This window comes from Halichoeres trimaculatus, unplaced genomic scaffold (assembly GCF_033239565.1).
Source record: "Halichoeres trimaculatus isolate MK-OKI-2021-1 unplaced genomic scaffold, fHalTri1.1 fHalTri1_scaffold_4, whole genome shotgun sequence".
NCBI lineage: Eukaryota > Metazoa > Chordata > Actinopteri > Labriformes > Labridae > Halichoeres > Halichoeres trimaculatus.
Window position 1 is genome coordinate 14,640,647 of NW_027437182.1, and position 20,257 is coordinate 14,660,903.

The 20,257-nt window shown below is 41.5% G+C and overlaps 1 protein-coding gene across 1 annotated transcript in view; it reads right to left on the minus strand.

Moving 5' to 3' along the window:
• Positions 1 to 20,257, minus strand: part of nr5a2 (nuclear receptor subfamily 5, group A, member 2) — a 67,570-nt gene that overhangs the window by 19,916 nt on the left and 27,397 nt on the right. The window contains exons 5-6 of the mRNA XM_074668708.1: positions 8,333 to 8,452; positions 3,098 to 3,245 (exon numbers count right to left, since the gene is read on the minus strand). Coding sequence (XP_074524809.1) covers positions 3,098 to 3,245; positions 8,333 to 8,452 — 268 coding nt within the window. The remainder of the gene's footprint in view (positions 1 to 3,097; positions 3,246 to 8,332; positions 8,453 to 20,257) is intronic.

A 20,257-nucleotide genomic window follows, 5' to 3' on the forward strand; every position in this document is an offset into this window, starting at 1 on the left:
TAATCTCCTTCTTAATAGAGGCTAAAAGCCTTCACCGAAGACGAGCAAAGAGTGACAGGGGACAGGGAGAGGAGTGAAAGACGGACAGGGAGAAATGATAGAATTCAAAGAATTAAGAAGAAAAAAAAGAAGGATGTCCAACCCTGAGAACAAATGCACTCACAGATCAGGACAAGTGTCTCCCCTAAGCTGGAGTGACATCTATATCACTGTCTATATCGACAACTGGCTTAACTAAGAGCCCTTCTGGCAGCGAGGAGGTGACTGATTGTCCATCCTCAGATAGCGAGAGGGGGATGGAGAGAGTGGGGATTGAAGATTGAAAGAGGTATACAGAGAAAAATGGGCAACACAAATAGAACATTGGTAAAGGAGGAGACTTCACAGACTGAGTGAGGGGCTGGTTGTAGTCTTCTTTTGGAAACCACTAATTAAATCATCATCATACATCAAATCAAACTTCAAAAGATCATTATTGAAGTAAAAAAACAAACAAACACACAAACTCATTCTCAAGTTGTCAAAAGCAGCTGCTTATTCATTGGCCCAGAACATAAAAATGTGTCATCTTTGGGAAATGTCTTCCAGATCTGGATAAAGATGAGGCAAGTGCATCTTAGCTGCTTATTAGCAAGTATGCTATCAGCCTGATTCAGCTACACCTCTGCGCTTGTTGGGTCCTCTGTAAGTCAAGCCTTCAATATGCTTTAAAACAGCGCATCATAGACCAATGGTTAAGTCTGAAAAGCTCTTTGGTTTCAAAACACAAGCAGGATTTAAAACTAGTGGATTCAGAAAATAAAATCCAGCCCATGATCTTTTCTCTTTCTAGATTATATCTAGTCATTTCAGGACCTAAACAGAAAGATATATTACCTGTCTGGCAACATTATCCATAGCAGCACTATTTGTTTCTGTACACATGCCAGACTGCTACCTAATGCGACACAGACTAAGCTTTATTTCACAAGATAAGAGTGAGAAACTGTTAAAAATATGAGACATATGTTTATTTTATCAACAAACCAGCAATGTTATACATAGCCAATAGATTTTTAAACATGCAGCACATTGTTTCCTTATTATTTTTATCTAAAACTGAGAGCTAAGTGAAATGTATGAGGGATTGTTAAAGCTAATAAAATGGTAAAGTGTAATCTATCAGTTGAGCTGTTGGTGCAGAGCTACTTTCATGCCTCATTTCACTACAATCCTTGTTAATTAAAAGCAGCTGTATGAGCACACACACATGAACACACACCCCTCATTTCCACACATTATGCAGTTTCCCTCAGGTAAATGTATGTATTACACACACATACACACACATCTGTGTTCAGCTGTGTGTCATATTAATCAGATCAATCTTAACTCTCCTGGCTTTACATTACTCAACCTCCCCTCTCCTCTCCCCTCATCCTCAGCCCCCTCCACCCCCATAAGACTGATCCCCTCGTACAGCTCTACGGCGTCTGTGTCAGGCTTCTTTTGCGGGAGGCCCGGGCACGCCGGAGAACAGGCACTGCCGGGGGCGATACACATCCCTCAGGTGAGCCTTTCATTATGGATGATGTTTCTGCCAAATTATTTAGACCCTGAGCCCCAGCATCACCCCGACACATAAAAAGCTGCACAAACAAACACACACACACACTAATATACACACCCGAAAACCCTTTTGCGCTCTTCTCTTTCCCTCCCTCTTTTTTCACTGAGCATTAATCCTGCCTGATCACCTCTGTGTGTGTTTTTGTGCACACTTTGTCCATGCTGTTCATTATCCCTCTTTCTTTGTTTAGAGGACACAAAGAAGTAAGAGTTAGCCTCCTGGATTTCTGATGGATGGAGGGAGTAGAGGTAAATATTCATCATACTGTGTATGTGCCATGATGCTCTCAGTGTCATACAGAGGCCAGGCTGAGCTGAGCTACATTTACATCCTGGCTTCAGTTTTGTAGGATGCTATAGTTGACTTGGTCAAGTGTGTTTCTGTGTGTGTATCCCTCAGAGGCCACTTGTTGCAGACTTGTTAGGAAAGAGACAGAGATGACAATCTCTTGGCAATGTCTGACCTCGGCTTGGAGAGCAGCTTTGGGATCTCGCTCAGACACACACACTCACACACACATACATGTACTTCTGCTCATCAGCTTACCTCTTCTTTTTGGCCCATTTGGCTACTTATCCTCTCCATCCCCTCCCTTCCTTCTCCCTGTCCATCCCAAAAACTGCCTCCAAAACCTCTCCACCCACCTACCTTCTTATCCATTCTCTTCTCTCCTCCACCGTCCTCTACAACTCCATCCTTTCCTTTCTGCTAGTGCTCAGTTGGAAGGAGTAAGACTTAGATACCTTCATGGGCTGATATTAAAAAATATCCATATTCTCCACCTCCAAATGTTATTTTACATATTATAATTACACCTCCTTTTCCTATCAACTGTATCAACAGAAGAGGAAGCCATGCAGATGTGCTGCTGCCAACATTAGAAAATAAACCTCAGCTATAGTAGAAAGTCTCAATCAAAAAAATAAGTCAGATAATGAGAAAATGAACATGAGCGCTGGAATGTATTTTACTTTGTGTTACATTTAATAAGTGAAAATAAAAACATCCCCTCTGCCATCTTCCTGTCAGAAAAGGGACATAACTCACCCTTTTTCCTTCCTCAGTCACTTTCTCTTCTGCCCCTTCCTTCCTCCACTCCCACCTCCTGTTCAATTCCTTCCTTTTCTCCTTTCCTTTCCCTCCCTCCTTCTATAGATCTTTTACCACATCCAGGGACCTGTTCTGCCCTACCTTCCATTTCCTTCCTATGGTGTCCTTCCCGCTTCTCTCAATCATATTTTATCACTGTGAGCCTTATCCTCCACATCTGCGTCCATTATAGATGTTAATTTGGTGGAAGGAAATGATTTTCATTCTCAAATGTGTTCCAAAGGTTTGGAGATTGTTAATAACTAGTATTAACTCTTTTACTGTAGCACCCTCTAATATCCTTCCACCTCTCTTCTCTCTCTTCTTTTACCTCACAACCTTAAACCCTTTAAACCCTTTAAATCCCCCATTCCCTTATCAGGACCCTCTGAGACTTACCCAGGCTGAACAAGACCAGGAACTTGAGACAGACGAACTCCCGTTGGTCCAGCTGCAAGGACCGTAGCTTCACTACCAGCTCTTGGGCGTGGCTCAACAAGTTGTTGAGGGTAGCTCCTGCCTGTGAAGCGATCACTGCGTAGTCCACCTGGAAAACACAGGGTGAGAGATGCAAGATTTTAAGCACTGAAGTGATTCAGATTCAGAACAAACAGAATAAGAGCTGAGATTTTGATAATGCTAAAACATACATATAGAATAGTGTGACCTTATTCCACTAAATGCTATCTTGTAGGAAATCAAGGGTAGCTAAGCTGGATACACAGGTATGTTTGGTTATAGATCACTTCATAGCTTCCCCTTGGTTTTCCTATTTCTTGTATGTTATCTTCCACAGCTTCTATTCTCCCATTCAAGTGTTGTTTCATTCAACAAAAGCACCTCAAAATCCCCATTTGGAAAAAAAAATGATTGACACTTATACTGCACTTGACCACTGAGCTTCATGTAATGTTTTTTTATTCTGGTTCCTGCTCCACTGCCCTCAACACCAAGTCAAAAGCTTTGGTCTGTCTGTCAGAGTGTGAGACACTGGTGGATGTGTAAAAACAGCTCCAGGCTGAAGGTTTTTGCAGTTTAACATGTTTTTATACGACAACACGCTGTAGGCGTGTGGATAGAGCATGGGGGCTCACCTCTGTCTGACTGGACCTGCCAGATTTTGACTCCTCACTCTAATCTCTGTTATACAGCAAAACAAAAAGATGCTGAGACAGGCACAAACAAGATAGATTGATAGATTGATGGATAGATTTCCTATAAAACCATCTTTCTTGGATGAAACCCGTTCTCACACACACACACACACACACACACACACACACACACACACACACACACACACACACACACACACACACACACACACACACACACACACACACACACACACACACACACACACACACACACACACACACACACACATACAAACACTCCTTTCTCAGGTGCAGTTCATATCTGCAGCTGCAGCACATTTGTCTGGGAGGCAAGTCCTTACCTGCCACTCAAAGTAAGCAGGACCATATTAAATTTTTATATTTATTGACAATTCATTACCATAATTGACTGTGGTAGGGTTTCCAGGGGAAGGTAGATGTTGGCGTGCGCCAGTTCCTAAAGCTCAGAGAGGAAGAGGGTCCCTGTGAGCCCCCATTTGCAATTGAAAACACTTCTGGATTTGAAATTTATTTATCCTGTAAATGGAATGACCGGGGCTTGTTTTTATCTGTCTGAAGATGGGAAAGAGTTAAAACACAATACATCATGTTTTTTCCTTCTCTTTTAATGTCCTCTTCCCTCCTTTCCTTCCCTTTCTCCTTTCCTACACTACACTACAGTACTCTCTCCTTTAACTTCTTTGTCCCTCTCTTTCCTTCTTCCCACCTTCGAGACAGTAAAGAGTTATGACTCGGTGAACGGCAGACACTGCCCCCTTCCAAGGTGTCAATCAATTTACATAAAATCAACTGTGCATGAAATAACTTCATTGAAGGATTGGACTGTTGATGGTGATGCCTAGGGTTATTGCCTTCCAGCCTTAAGTAAAAGAGAGAAGAAAAAGACGCTATAATGTCACTATAGCAGACTTAGCACTAACCCTGGTGACCTGCGGATCAGTCAATCAATCAATACTACTTTATTATCCCTCCTGGAGAGACACGGGGAGTAAATATATGAATAAGCCTTCAAATCTTAACCCATCATGAATACGATGAACAATCTTAGCAGAACATTAAAGATGTGCATAGAAGGTGAGACTGGTTTGATGCGTAGAGACTTTGATGTGTGTGCAGGATGGGGGAGGAAATTGTACCTTGTTTGAAATCAAAGAGATCTGCAACTGGCTAAGGAACGCCTGTTTTTGCATTTCTCAGTAATTTGAATTTCATGTTCACCAGAAGCGCTGTGCTATCAAAATATCAGGATTTGATACCTAAGACAAGCTGCCAAGCTGTGAGACCTTGCTTAATCATTCAACAGTTCAGTCCAATCGTTGTCATTTCATGTTTGTACGCATTTGTTAAAGCAGCACTGTGCGTTTGATCCTGTGACAGGATTTAGAACAAGCCTCGTCTCTTAGATCCAGACCCAAAGAAAAATATATGTTCATGGTCGTTCCTCACAGATGGTGACATAACGGCTCAGCATTTCAGCAAGAGACAGAAAATGAGAGAAATTCAGATATGAGAAAGCAAAGGATGAGAAAAAGAGGAGCCAAAAAGAACTAGACAGACTGCTACAGTCAAGATGGAGGTACATATTTTTCTGTCTAAAGAGCAGTACGAGAGCAGAATTTGATTGAAGCGGGCTGACTTAAGTAAACTTTTAGAAGCAACATTAAGAGTTCGGTAAATTCTGACAGTAAAAAGAAGGGTCGAATATTGAAATCCTTGACAGTAAATATGGACCATGGAACCCAATTCGAGATGATACGATACATTAAAACTGGACATAATTCAAAACATTATGACACAACATCACTACACGATACAATGTGACATAACCCAATATGAAACAACACAATACAACACAATGTAATACTAAACAATATGGTACAATATAACACAACATGAAACTAAACGACACAACATAGAATATGATACGATACAATATGATGATACGATAGAGTGCAATACAACACAATACAACGTGATAAAACACTATACGATACATTACAAGAACATACAATTTAGTACGTTATTATTCAAAATGACAGGATCATACACTAAATAAATATAGACGTCATCTTGTTTGGCTCTAAGTGAGGTTGCCAAAAATTGCTCCCCCTGGTGACTGGCTGCAGTACAAGTCTTAAAACTACATCTCTTCAATTATTCAAGAGTAGTTGTGGTCAAACTTCAAAAAATAAATACATCTCATAGAACTTTTTCTCACATCTCCATGCTGTTGTAATATGAAGTTATTATTGTGTTCAAGTGTTTTCTGAAAAGTTTCTTTTTCATTACTTATTACTTCAACCAAGGAGGTTCTGTTTTTGAAAGAGTTTGTCTGTCTGATGAAATTTCAGGAAATGTTCAAAATGGGCTAATGAAGAAGTTGTTACATTTTGGAGGGGATCCTAATCATGGTCTGGATCCAGGAATTTTTTAAAGGATTCTTAATCATTGTGAGATAGGGCTGTTTTCATCATATGTGTATAAAACTCCATGATAAATGGTCCGATTGCTTTGCAAAACAATACAAGACAAGGTCACCATAATTTCTGCCAGATGTAAAAGTACGATCCTGATCCTGGCAAAATTCTGGATACTAAGATCTGGAATATGAATTACGTACTGAGTCATCATAATTTTCAATAGGGCTGCACGATTATCGCAATCGCAATCACAATGTCAGCACATGCAATTACGTAATCGCAAAAGAGGCTATCGCAATCGCAATCACAATGTCAGCACATGCAATTACGTAATCGCAAAAAAGGTTATCGCAATCGCAATCGCAATGTCAGCACATGCAATTCAGATTTTTCTCCATGATAACCAAGCAAATCTGTAGACTCATCATGACACCACTTTTTTTATTAAATCGCAAGCACAATCGCAATCGCAATATTGTCCACCTAATCGCAAATCGCACCTTTTCCCCAAATCGTGCAGCACTAATTTTCAACACTGTCAGATAACAAATTAGGGCGGAGGTCTGCGCTCTCTGAGTGCTTTTTTAGTTGTATGTTAAAAAACAGGGTTTTACGTCACGTTTAACAATGATTGAAAGCTGCTGTTCTTGTATTCTTTTCTCGGAAACGGTAAGATAGGCGAAGAGATTACACTTTTGAAACAAAAAAGAGGTAAACTAGACTCTGGCTGCACAATGGTGGCACCTGTGACCAAAGCCATACACTGGTAAAACGCCGAGCCACACTGTCTATTCTATATACCATACAGTCTATGGATTTACCATTCTTACAATACTTCCTATAATACCTACAATACTTTGTATTGTCCCTAAGGGGTAATTTTTTTTCACTCAGGCCCTGCATACATTTAGTTATGTCCACAGTAGCGCTTAGGAATAAAATGTTAGCAAACATTTTTTTTTCTCTCTGCCACTATTGGCCTGAATCAAAAAACCTCCAGCTCAACAATATTTCAAAAATCCATATAATGAATGAATTACAGACCAATAATGTCACTGCAGTGTGGGTGTGTTTGCTGTAGCAGTGATTATGTGATTGGTAGTGGGGGTGTGTGTAGCATATGCTTTAGGTGATGCTGCTGCTGTGTTTTGAATATCCCTGGTGTTATCCCTGTGCTGTCACCCCTGGCCAGGCAGCGAATAATAGGGAATAATGAACAGTTTCAGAGCTTCACACACACAGATACATGCACACACACTCCAGTACACATTTCCCCATTGCCCCTCGCCCCAACACCAGCTGTTCATTAACCAAAGTATGCAAACGAAACTGCCGTCCTGTGCCTCCCCTGATTATCAGCTCCGCCTTTTCCCCCTCCTTCCCTTCACAGTCCCTTCAAACTGCCTCATCATCTCCTTCTTTCTCCTCGCTTTTCTCTTTTTTCCCCTCATTCTTTCTCCTCTCTTGCCTCATTTCTCTACCCTGTCTCTCCTCAGTGCCATGTTTTGTTTTCATTCAGTCATCAATCTCTCCTCTCATTTTCTTGTCTTCTCTCTTATCCCTTCCTCTTCTTCTTGTTTGACTTCTGCCCCCATCAATCTAATTCACTTCTTCTTCACATCCACAGACCCCCTTCTTCTGCCTATGTATGTCCTGCTTATCCCCAACCAGCCACAGTTTTATAAATTTGACTTAAGTGAAAGAAAATCAAAGTCGATTTTGCTGTTTTCTGTCACTTTAGGGCTTTGTGCATCTTTACCTAAACCCCAGAGGCTCCAATAACACCAAGTATCACACTTTGCTGCATTTGTCAAATGCCTGTCCTGACACTTTATGTAACCAAGTGCTCCATATGCTTCCTGGCAAATGGAGCATGCACTAAAAAATGCAAAATTGATTATCCAGGTGACATTCTCTATATCTATAAGAATAATCTATTTTTAATGAAGCGGCGACTCCTGTGTGGCTGAGTGATCAATACAGCTTTAAGGCAAATGTTGAGGAGGTGCTGCAGACTCTCTTGAGGAACGACGCATGGACGGCAGGAAGGAAAAAGGAAGATTTAACTATCTCACCTGCTGTCCAGTAACCAATAAGATGGAGCCCTCCTTGGCATGCACAACCTGCCGGAAGACGTGGTCGAGGATGAGGAGTTCGCTCCAGCAGTTCTGCAGCAGCTTCATTTGATCGTCAACCTGGTGAGAAGGAAACAGATCACATCAACTATGGGACAAAAATGCTTCTTTCACTTTTTTCCTGTTGTGTCTGAATAGTAAAATGTTAAAGGACAGAAAAACCAAGCAGACAACTAATAAAACACTGAATAAACAAGCTCTCAGGATATTGTAACATCACCCACTACATGCTTTGAAGGAAAAATAAAAGATGTAGATTTTTATTTTGTTAGTTTTCAAAACAGTTAGACAAAAACTTAAAAACCGTAAGTCAAATTTAGGTCTTAAAGTTGAGACATTGTTTCAGTTTTGTCTGCTTGCTTATCTCACACAGTTGTTTGTAAGATAAGCTTACACACAGTCCATTCAGTTGTTTCTCATCCTTACACAAAGCTCAAATGTCTGTTTCTCATGTGAACCTCTCCACACTCATTTAAGTACTTCGCTCCGTGCCTGATTTTACAAAGTTTCCAGCTTTATCTGTTTGCCCATTGCCAGCACTCTCTGAGTGATTCCACGGATGATAATGATTAAGTGGCTTTTTTTTTCTGATCTACAGAATGCCAGCCACTGACTCCCAGAGACCTGCCAGGTGAGCATGGGAAGCCTACGCAGGTCAGTTGCGAGTTCTCTACACCAAAACAACCCCCTCCATTGTAACTGTTTGTCTCTTCCCAGGCCTGGCTTTGTTAATCATTACTCCACAGACTCAGACAAAAAAGGGCCACATTGAGCAGGGAGGAATGAGGAAAATGTAAGAGAGTTTCTTTCTTTCTCCTCCCGTTTGCCCCCCTTTTGCTATAAACAAACATTGTGCTCTTTGTGGTATCATTGGGAATAAAGTGTCTCTGGACACTGTGGTCTCGTAGTGATGAGAATTACTTTGTTGCTGTGACTCTGTGAGAACTGTCTGTGATGTTCATCAGTAGTGTCACTTGTAGGGTGAAAAAATGTGGATCGATGTTGAAACTTTGCCACACAGACAGGTGCATTTTGTCTCTGGTATTAATGAGGTTTCTTGATGTGTCTAACTGTAACTCTGCTTACAAGAGCTTATCTCCTCATAAGTGGCAGCGACTGGTCTCAATCTGAAGTCTATTGCTTGTTGATGCAGATTGTTATGTCTAATGATCAGGGCCTGGTGTCAAACACTGTCTGTTTGAGATTAAGGCAGACGTAACAAAAGCTGCACCTTAACACCGACTGGGAAAAGCCAAATCTCACACACTTTTCTAGGATAGGGATGCTCAGGCTGCCTAACTATGGTTTTATGGTGGCAAGATGTTCTTCTAAAGTAAAAGTAACTCTTAAGTTTCAAATTAAATGAATGCATTATGTAATAATTAACAATGTAATTCATTTCCTCATGTTAAACTTGGCTGTAAAGGAAAAAACATTAGATGGATCTAGAGGCTAAGTTAGCAGGTAAGGTTAGGTCATGTTCACCATGTGAGAGGCTGTAGCCTTCAAGTAATCAGCCCTGGTTCCAACCATAGACTGTAAAAAAAAATAGGCGTCATCTTGCTTAGCTTGAAGTGAGGTCGCCAGGAAAACTGCTTCCCCTTGTGACTGGCTGCAGTGTAAATCAAAACACGCAGCTTTCCAGCCGTTCCAGATGGGCTGTGGTCAAACTTAACAAAATAAGTACACCTTGTAGAAATGTTCCTCACGACCGCTTGTAGTGGTGATTTAAAGATATTATTTGGCAGCCTTGTATTCAAGTCCTCTTTTTTTCAGAAAAGTAGCTATAAGAGGTTAAAAACGAGGTTTTACGATGTTTAACGATGGTTAAACGATGATTGACAGCTGCCATTCTTGTGTATTTTTTCCGGGGATTGTAAAATATGCCGGGAAGGAGAGTCAGGAAGTGATTAGACTCTTGAAAGAAAAAAAAAATTATTAATATTTTTGTCACCCGGCTCCACTCAGATTCTCCCAGAATCCCTCACAGTCTCTACTGCGCAGACTCTGGCTGCACAACTGCTACAATGGCTGCGCCTATGACGGGGGTATTTTGCCTTCAAAACCAAACAATGATAAATGGCGGAGCCACACTGTTTACTCTATATACAGTCTATGGTTCCAACATTATGTCACTTTGCTCCATTTCAGACTTAACCCTAATTGCCCCCTTGAGGATAAATAAATAAAAAAAAAATTCTGATTCTGATCCAATGTCCAATCTTTGCTAAATAAAGGCATAAAAGCAGAATATACAGCTCAATAAAAAGGGAAATAAGTCCTTTTTATCCTATAGAAAATTGCACCCTTCTTTAAAATGATGATGAGAGATTTCAATTACTAAAAGTCAGAAACAACTCATTTGCATTTCCATTTTGCTCCTCAAAGGCAATACGCAGAGAGATGCTTGGGAGCTTTTCAAAATTACTATTTACATTCACAGGTAGAGTACAGATAGTATGCAAATCCATTGGGCGAAACCATGAAGATGAGGACCCTAGACTCAAAGTAGGACTCGGACAGGAAATACTGAAAAAAAAAAACCTGATGAAGTATTTAATCATCAAAATAAATTTACAAGGGAGAGCAAAGTTCCATTGAGCTGATTGCAAGCATCAAGGCAATAACAAGATGATAAACAGATAACCAGTGTTTAAAGTTCACTGATTTACCCACATGCTCTTCTCGTGGCTATGCTTAATAAACTTGTTACTACATGTTGCAGGTAATATTTGCACATATTTATAATATTCTGCAGCCAAGCCTTCCCCCCAAAACTCCTCATGTCTTAGGTTACCCTGTCAGAGTCAAATGAGAATACACAACAAAGCTTCAGTGACTTTTCCAACATTTCTGTCAGTCTTGTGGACTCTTCTGTCAGCCTCCTCCTCCTTCCTTTACATCTGTTTTCTGTGTCCCACACTGAAGGCGTCTCACGCAAAAAAATTCAAATGCCTTCATTAAAACCATCAGAGAGAAAGCTCTCCACACTGATCCCCAATCCCCTTTTCTGTGTTTCACCATCCACCCTGGAAGCACGTGTATCAGTGTGTATAAGTGTGTGTGGGGACAGATGAATGGGTACATGTAAGACCCAGACTCTTCAAAGGACCCCCCCTGCATGTCAGTGGTGCTGGCAAGTGTCGGGGTCCTCATCAAAGAGCTGTCCTTTCTCTGCCTGCCTTGAAGCTCTTCTCTGACAAGAGGCCTGGGTCATCAAAGGGGGGCGGCACAGAGGGGGCGACTGTGGGTGATAGCTACTGAGACGAGGGAGAGGACTGGTGACAGACAGACAGGCGTGAGGGCGGGCCAGGGGTTGGGGTTCAGTCCACTGACCTTTTTAAGTGCCCTCGACACGAGCTGTTTCCCTGACAAGCTTTTCCTTTGCTCTGTCACATGAGCAACACTCGTAGAGCATGATCTTACAAGATCTGCTGCATGCTCGCTCAGATAACAAACTTTCTGACATGGAGTCAACGACAGCTTCTTCTTGTGTTTTCAACATGCAAGTTCGGATGCTAAAGTGAAACTGCAGCCATGACAGTCAGTAAAACACTGGCTGATTGCCAGCATCTGACAGCATCTGCCAATGTGGTTTATTCAAAGTGTGACAGCACAAAGTTCAGACGATCGAGCTTTGGAACCCACCAGGAGCCACGAAACAGGAAGCGTATTCAATCTTCAGTTCTTATCTTTGAAACCTAATTTACAGTTTCCAGCAGTGTTGAGTCAGAAGGAAACAATCACGTTGTTATTCCCTCATTTTCTCACTTCTTATAATAAAAAAGTGGATCCTGGTACAAGATCACTCAATGACATTTTTTTAGTCGAAGTTTAAGTATGAAAAGTCAGGGTGTGGGCTATTAAAGATTGATGAAGAAATTGTTTTAACCTCTTAAGACCCGAGCTTTTGTCTAGTGTGCAATTTTTAATTCACTTTGCTATATGGGATATGTAAGACCCAATAAGTATAACTAAACTTAGTCTTTATACGGGAAGTTTGATTATTTGTGTTACATGTTCTCCATTAATTGTTTGTTAGTAGTGTTTTAGTTCTTAAATCATTGTTTTTTTTCACTAAAATGTGTGTAATGTTGTGATTTCACCAAAAGACAACATGGGCAGTGTCCCTTAATGTGGCTAACCGGTCAGAGTTTTAAAAAATAAAGTATCATGGGTCTGAGAGGCAGAAATTTAATGCCCACATATGTGGACGCTGGGTCCTAAGAGGTTAATTTAAGCTAGTGAGAACAATTCAGCTATGCCTAGTTTAAAATATGAAGCTTCTTCATTTAGTAGCTAACACATTATGCATATTATATGAGCTGCATTACATTTGCAGGGATGACATCAATTAAATTAAAAAGTTTATATTAACTCTTTCTTTGTAAACACAAAGTACAATTTTAATACGAGTGTGATATGCATTATTCTACTACCATCTGAGGACATCTGTGACAAAGTCCAAACTTATTTTTTCATTTGCCTTGTTAAAAGGATTTCAATTCACTACACAGAAAACTTGAAAAACAAACAAAAAAAAGCTCTTAAGTGAACTACCTTGAAGGTAAAGTAGAAATGTTTCCTCACCTTTAAAGTAGTATTGGATTTTTGCTCAGATTTTAATTTCCAGGAGCAGCAGGCTCAAGGTTGTGATATCAGTGGATACATTTTCCAGTACAGAAGACCAACAAAATAACCTCTCGGTGTTAGCCTTTGTATGCCAACTGTAGTTTTGTGAATCTGCTGATAACCACTTGTATTCCCTTTTTTGAAGGTTTTATTTTCTATTTAAAATCTTTAGATACAACAAAACCTCACAACCAAAAGAGTTGTTGGGTAAAGATTGGCAGGATGTGGCCCTGGCAGGAAAATGACACATTATTTTTGTTGTAATAAAAGAACTTAATTCTGTGTTTGGTGGTCGAAATGTAACATTTTAATAACATAGTATAAATTCACTAAGAATTTCCAGCAACATAACTGAAGGAGTTTTCCACTTTTCCTGCTGTATGTGGACATTCCCGTAGCCTCTGTCTGTCCTTGGATGGAGCAAAACTCATAATAAGGATTTAGCTTCTGAGGTTAACTCTGATGCAAAATCCACTCTCCCCAGAAATCACCTCAAACTGCCCTAAAAATTCACATTTAAGGCCACTTTTCAAGGTGTGATCTATTTAATATTTCAATATCATCACCAGTATTTGGTTAAAAAAAAAAAAAAAACACAACTACAAGCAGGAACTTCTACAGCAGCAGCCAGCGATGAAAAATACATATCCTCCAAGAAACCAATTTAACACCTTTATGATCGTTCAGGCGAGTGGGATCAATGCCAGGATCAATCGCTTAGCCCATAGCTTTTGTTCAAAACCACCGCCTAAGATTAATGGGATTTTCCAGAGAGAGAGGTAGAAAAAGAAAGCAAGCGTGGGTTAGAGGGGGAATGAAAGTGCCAGACAGGGAATGAGAGAATGAGAAAAGACTAGGGGGAAATTGAGAAAATAAAACATAGTGATTAAGAGCAGATATTCGTTCCTCCATTTCTGGGCAAATGTAAATTAATTGGAAATCGAGCATTCAGACGCTCGCCGACAAAAGTAATGTTTATTCATAGCCCCCTGCTAAGAGTAGAGCAATTATCATGGTGTGTTGAGTCAAAACAGGCCAACGTAGTCCAATCCTTCCCCCCCTTTTCTTGTGGCCGGGTTTTTGGTCGAGTGCCACAAGCATTGTTAAGCTTCGTATGTACGGCGGGCTTTAACGAGAGTACACAGCTGGATCTGATTTTAATAAGTAGTTCCATTTTTGATGTGGCCTAATGAACAGATTAATGGAATCTCCTTCTGTGGAGCCTTAATGAATGGAGAGAATCACACTATTTTTTTTAACACGAGGGGGGAGAACACACACGCAAACACACACACACTCAGACGCCGGCCGTGAGTTTATCCGCCTCAAACAGCTCGTACATAAACAATAGCTGCGCTTCCATCTTTCCGTCTCTCCACGCTGGACGAGAATCAATGCTGTCTCGGTGTACTACAGGTGAGGATTGAAGCCGACATCAATGCGTGTGCGTCTCTAGCAGCCGTCCTTTGGTGCAGTCCTGTCTTGGCATCTGTTCGCCTTGAGCCAAACAGGCTCTGTATTCACCTGGGAACAGGCATTAATTCACCTACAACAGCGCCTGTTGTTCTCAGAGTGTCGCGAACACTTAATTATGCTGTGCTGTTCCAGTTTAGTTTGGTGATTTAATTGAAAAGACTCTCAGTGTGGGGTTTCATCACCAACAATAGAATTTGGTTCAGTTAATTGGTCATCTATGTATCTAAAATCATGGAGCGGCTGGAGTGGTCCTGTGTAAGCACATGCAACCCTGCTGACCTGAGATCAGATCGTGCTACCAAACTGTTTGTTTTCCTTCATATTTTCTTAACAAAGACCAAAGAGAGGCAAAAAGAGTCACCGCTGACTCTGGATCTTGTTTTAAATCAAGCAGCAAATGCTTCTTGAATCCCACTGCAAATCCTTTTTGGCAGCAATAACTTTTAAAAGCCACAAATAGAGTTACACGCATTGGAAAAAAAACAACAGAGTGAGTGACAAAATCCCTGGGATGTCCCAGCAATGTGACCTGATGGGTGGGGGAAAGGGTGACCATGTTCCAGACTATGTCCTGCTGCTCTACTCCTCACACTGCAGAGCTGGGTGAGAGCAGAGTTTTATCCCACACCTTACTCTCCTCAAACTAGCTCTTGTTTATCATGGCATGGAGTTCATTCAGGCCTCGATTCGGCGGCTGGCGGAGTGATAAGAATGCTGGGAAAATGAACAGGTGGCAGGTTGAGCTGAAGGAGGAGGGGGGCTAAGGAGAGGAATGATAATATACTGTAGCTTCAGTGAAACAGCGATTTTCCTCCAGTAGATGTACTTTGACTAATGTTTTTTTAAGTCAGTGTGGTGAGTTTAATTCTTTAAATGTATCTACATGGACAATAGGCCAATGTGGATCCTGCAAAAAAAAACACTGAAAACAAAACAGTAGTACAGAGATACCAACAGTAAGTCTGCAGACTTAGCATCAGCTTTATACTTCCAACAATGATTTGCACTGTGAATGCGTGCCATGTATCCATACATGTGACACTATACAGTGTATATATCATTGTGTGCGTGCTCATCAACATTTCATGTCACCGGCACCTGTTTGTTGGTCGCATGTATCTCTAATCCGGTGTATCAGGTAGTGCAGAATGCCTGTGGGTTTAACTGACTGTGCACACAGAAACTCTAGACTGTTATTTTGTTCCTAACCAGCCATAGAGATGCCACATGCCGCCTGTGAGTTCAGAAAATATCACCATTGTCATAAGACGACCTGGTGTCTCCAGAAAAGAAGAGCAAACTATTAGATAAAGTATGGGCTATACATAGACCCCATGTCACATGACTTCTTGTGTGTGGGATCAGTATCAATGAAGAAGTACTCTGCAGACTGGATTTGACAGTGTTGAGCACAAGTTTCACTTATGATCTGTGTTGCATTAAAGAATGACCTGAGTCACATTTAAAACTGGACAGCAGACAGCTTCATAGCTTTTCTCTCTTTCAAGTTCAGTATCTGAAAACATATCCTTGAATGCCTTACGTGAAGCTGGATTTTGCTCTGTGTCCATGTGTGCCAACATCTGATCGATACTGCCGCGGCACTGAGATTGATTGGTTCCCACGGTGACTGCATTAACAGACTCTGGAGGTTGACCTTTGACCCTGGGAAGCCTTTGCTTTCGATTGGCTATGCCCCTCTCCACCTCTGCGTCTCTTCTCATACAGCCACACATCCTGACATTCCTCCTGGTTCAGACTTCCACTTAAAAGAGAAAACTAAAATCTGAGCTTCTCTTCTCTTCTTGGCTTCCTCTTCATCTTTTTATCCTGAACAGCATCCCTTCATACTGAACCTTGCCCAGACAGAGGAAACAAGATGTCAGTCTAATGCAGTCTTCCTGCATCTGACTTGAGCACACCAGAGATATAAGGCCACTGCAGACACAGGAAATGCAGCAGCTGTCTGTTGTTGTAAACCAGTGGAGCAGCATATGTTCTTAACAAGTGTTTGGACAAAATCTGAGCTAATCAGAAAGATGCAGAAGTATTTTGGATGGATCATAGCAGCTAAAGCCGTTTGAGCACACACATCTGTGAGAATCAGCAAGACGTGTGGCACTACATTCACGAGGCAGGAAAAACAAAGTATCTCTCTGGGTCTGTGTGTGTTGCAGCAGGAGGAACGTCTTGTTTTTCCTAGGTCGCTGACGATGGCAACAAACCCTCTTCTTCTCTGTCTGATAGCGCTGGGATTTGAGGATGAAGCAAGCACACTCAAACTTCTCTATTCTGTTTTTACTTGATGCATAAGCATATGAAAGATAGAAAAATCAATACGGCGAGAGAACTAGTGAGAGGCCGGGCATGAATTTCAATGGATATCTTTTCATGCACGCAATGTTATTGTTGTTTTGGTCTGTCTGCAAGATACACACAAAATGTGAGATTTCCAGGTAGAGGCTGCAACTTTGTACTTTAATCTTATTAAATTTTCAACAAGATTTCAAACATTTTTTCCTCACCTTTTTTATTTTTTAAGACTATCAGTGAGAGACAGAAATTAAATGAGGTTATGGGAAAAAAATACCAGTAATGTTGCCTCATTTCTGCAGAAAGTTAATCCATGAGCGCATGGCTTAGAGGGAAGAGGAGTTTTTTTTTAAAGACAGAGAGAGTGAGAAAGCTTTTGTTTTTAGGATACCTTTAAAAGTGGACCACCTACCCCTCACCACACACGCACACACACTTACGTTCAAGATGGTAGATCTCTCTCTCTCACACACACACACACTCACACACACACACATATATGAAATCTCAGGGCTTAGAGCTAAGAAGCTATCAACTAATTATCAAAAACACAGAGAGGTCCTAATCAATTATTCACATGAACATTAGACCGCTAATACAGATGCAGCCCAGGGAACAACAGCTCCCAAAAGTAACCCTTCCTCCCCCTTCACTCCATCCTACACACACACACAATAGTACACAACAAGACCTGCGCACTAACACACGCTTACACATGCTTACAGCCTCCGACCTGCTTCTTTCCCGCCACTCCACTCTGTTTTGCAGACAGAGAAAATGCATGCCATCCAAATGTAAAACGAGTGGTGCAAGTAGACTGTCTGTGAGGTTCCTGGCTGGGAGGTACTGATCACAGAACTCCTATTGATCCATCCACACCCCCACCTTACGGACTCCCTGAGCACACACAAATACACACCCTGAGCTTAATCTACCCAGTGATTCCTGGGCATTAAGCCTCAGCCATTGAATTTTCATGCTGTGCAATCATTATTTGAGTTAATGCTACAATTTATGACTGTGTGTTTGTGCGAAGAATAGGTGGAGTGGGTGCAGTGTAAGGACATAAGGAGATAAGAGTGTGTGCATGCAGGTTTTGATAGAAGTGTTTAGGGATGGGTACTGAATTCAGTGTTTTTATAAGTACCAGCCGAATTCTGTCTGTGCTGATTTGTGTAAAATCAAACGGTACCATGTTTCGGTACCACATCCTTGTGCCTGTGAGGAAGTGGAATAGAAGGCGATTCTTCATACTGGACATGAACACAGCATTGCAAGGTTATATATTAGAAATTAGTTGAATTAACACTTATTATCACAGAAACACACATAAAAGTACAGAAAATTGCAACCATTGAGAACGGACACGATTGCCAGGTACCGGGCATCTGTACCGTATCATTTCAGATGTGAAAGGTACCCATCCCTAAGCTTGGTACAGATTTCTGCATGTGGGTTGGTGAAAAGATGGATGGTGCATTATAATTACAAAAACACGTCAGACTCTATCTCTGATGCTGTGATTCTGACTCTGAATGTATGTGTGTGTTTGTGTGTGTGTTTATTGCAATCGAGTGTGTTTCTGAGTGACTTTCATTGGCAGACCGTCTGGCCGTCTGTGCGTTAAGAGGAAGAGAAGACAAGAAAGAGAGGAAACAAAGATGACAACAGGCTAAAGGCTTCCCTCTTTTGTATTATTTAGAACAGCAGACATTCCTCATTAGCTGTCTCACACACACACACACACATAGACAGCCCATATACACACACTATACCTTAACGCAGCTTGGACGACTGAGGCTGCTTTAAAATGCAGAGACGGATGGAGCGATGCTTTCTGTCTGAGAGAGCGAGACGCAGATTCCCATTAGCGCCTGGGATGGGTGTTTTTTGATGTGGGGGGGCTGTGTGGGGGGGTTCATGTTGAATTTTTGAGCAGACAGCTGTGAATCCAAACATGGCACAGCTCAAGAGATCCCAGGGATCACAGCCCTCAATGCACAAATTAAATATCTGAATTAACTAATTGAACATTTCCGGAGCTCGTGTGATATGTAAACAGTCAAAGTACAAGGAAGACGCTGCATCAAAACCACTGCGCCACAGAACAGATGGAGCCCTGCGTCTCCCTGAAGTGCATCTCCGGGCCTCGTCAGACAGGATCTGCTCTGAATGCATCTGTATTAAGAGAAAGAGATCTCTCTGTGGCACTGTGGAGCTGCTGGTGCTGATGGGAGGTGCAGTTTAACATGTGGCCCATAAAGTTTTGGCCTAAGGGAAGGTTAGACTATGGATTGCCACCTGAAAACTTTGTCCTTTTTTGGGTTTCATTCAGCATCCCTGGTTCATTTCGAGAAGTTTAACGATGTTGTCAACACCTTTCCGAGCGACTCTCCTTTCAGCATATTTGGTTTATTGCTCGTCATTGTTTCAGCTCGCTTGAAAAGCCTCTTTTTATCCCCTCTGAAAGGGCGCAATCCATAAAGAACGCAGTCTGTAATGCCTATTATTAGTGTCATGCCTTTATTTCACATGTGTGGAATCATTTATCCGTTGCTCGTGCCAGGTCTGCATTTATGATGTTTTGGCAGAAACCTGCGCAGAGATTGACAGATTGAGAGGAGAGGAAGAGGGAATGGTGTGAGGCTAATAAATACAGTGTGGTTTTAAAGAAAGAAGGGGACCGAGAGAAAAATCAAAACCATAAGAGACGCGAATGCTTAAAACCAGGACAAGGAACAGGTGTCTTTGTCCTACTTTGCTGGTTGGGCTGACGCCATTTTCTCGGCTGGGTCGTTGTTTGGCTTGCGGCCCCATTGAAATTTCTCGCTCGTTGTCACAACACGACCACAATGTCTAATGTTACCACTGTGAACTACATGCATCAGTCATCGCTGTGCAAATTCAATCACTCACCTTTCCAGAGGAATATAAATACCCCTTTACTCTTAAAGTGTAAAACTAACCGGCAAGCTGTCGACTCAGCTCCTCCACTGTCTTATCTATTGTCTCCTGGACCTCCCCCACCTCCTGTAGTTCCCCACACTCCTTATCCAGAATAGACAAGCCGTAAATAAGCATCAGAAATAGACATTGGGGGACAACTGTTGACAAGCGGGTGACGAAAGCGGCAGACACGGGCATAACCTCCAGGCAGGCTGGATTACACGCAGATAATTGAGGCCACGCAACATTGGAACATAAGAAGCTGAGGGCACTTTGTTTTCTTTTTTTTATTGCCTACTTAAAAGACAGATGGAGGGTTGTGTTTCAGGGTACAGTTTGAAGAACAAAATCTTTCCTAAAGCAGTTTTCCATGTAAAACGTCTGAAGAAAGAAAATATGGGGCCTTTAAATGTCTTTATGAGTAACTCCTCATGAAGCAATGCTTAAACTCAACCCCACATGTTTGCTATTGTCCAGTGACACCTCTGTGTCATTCAG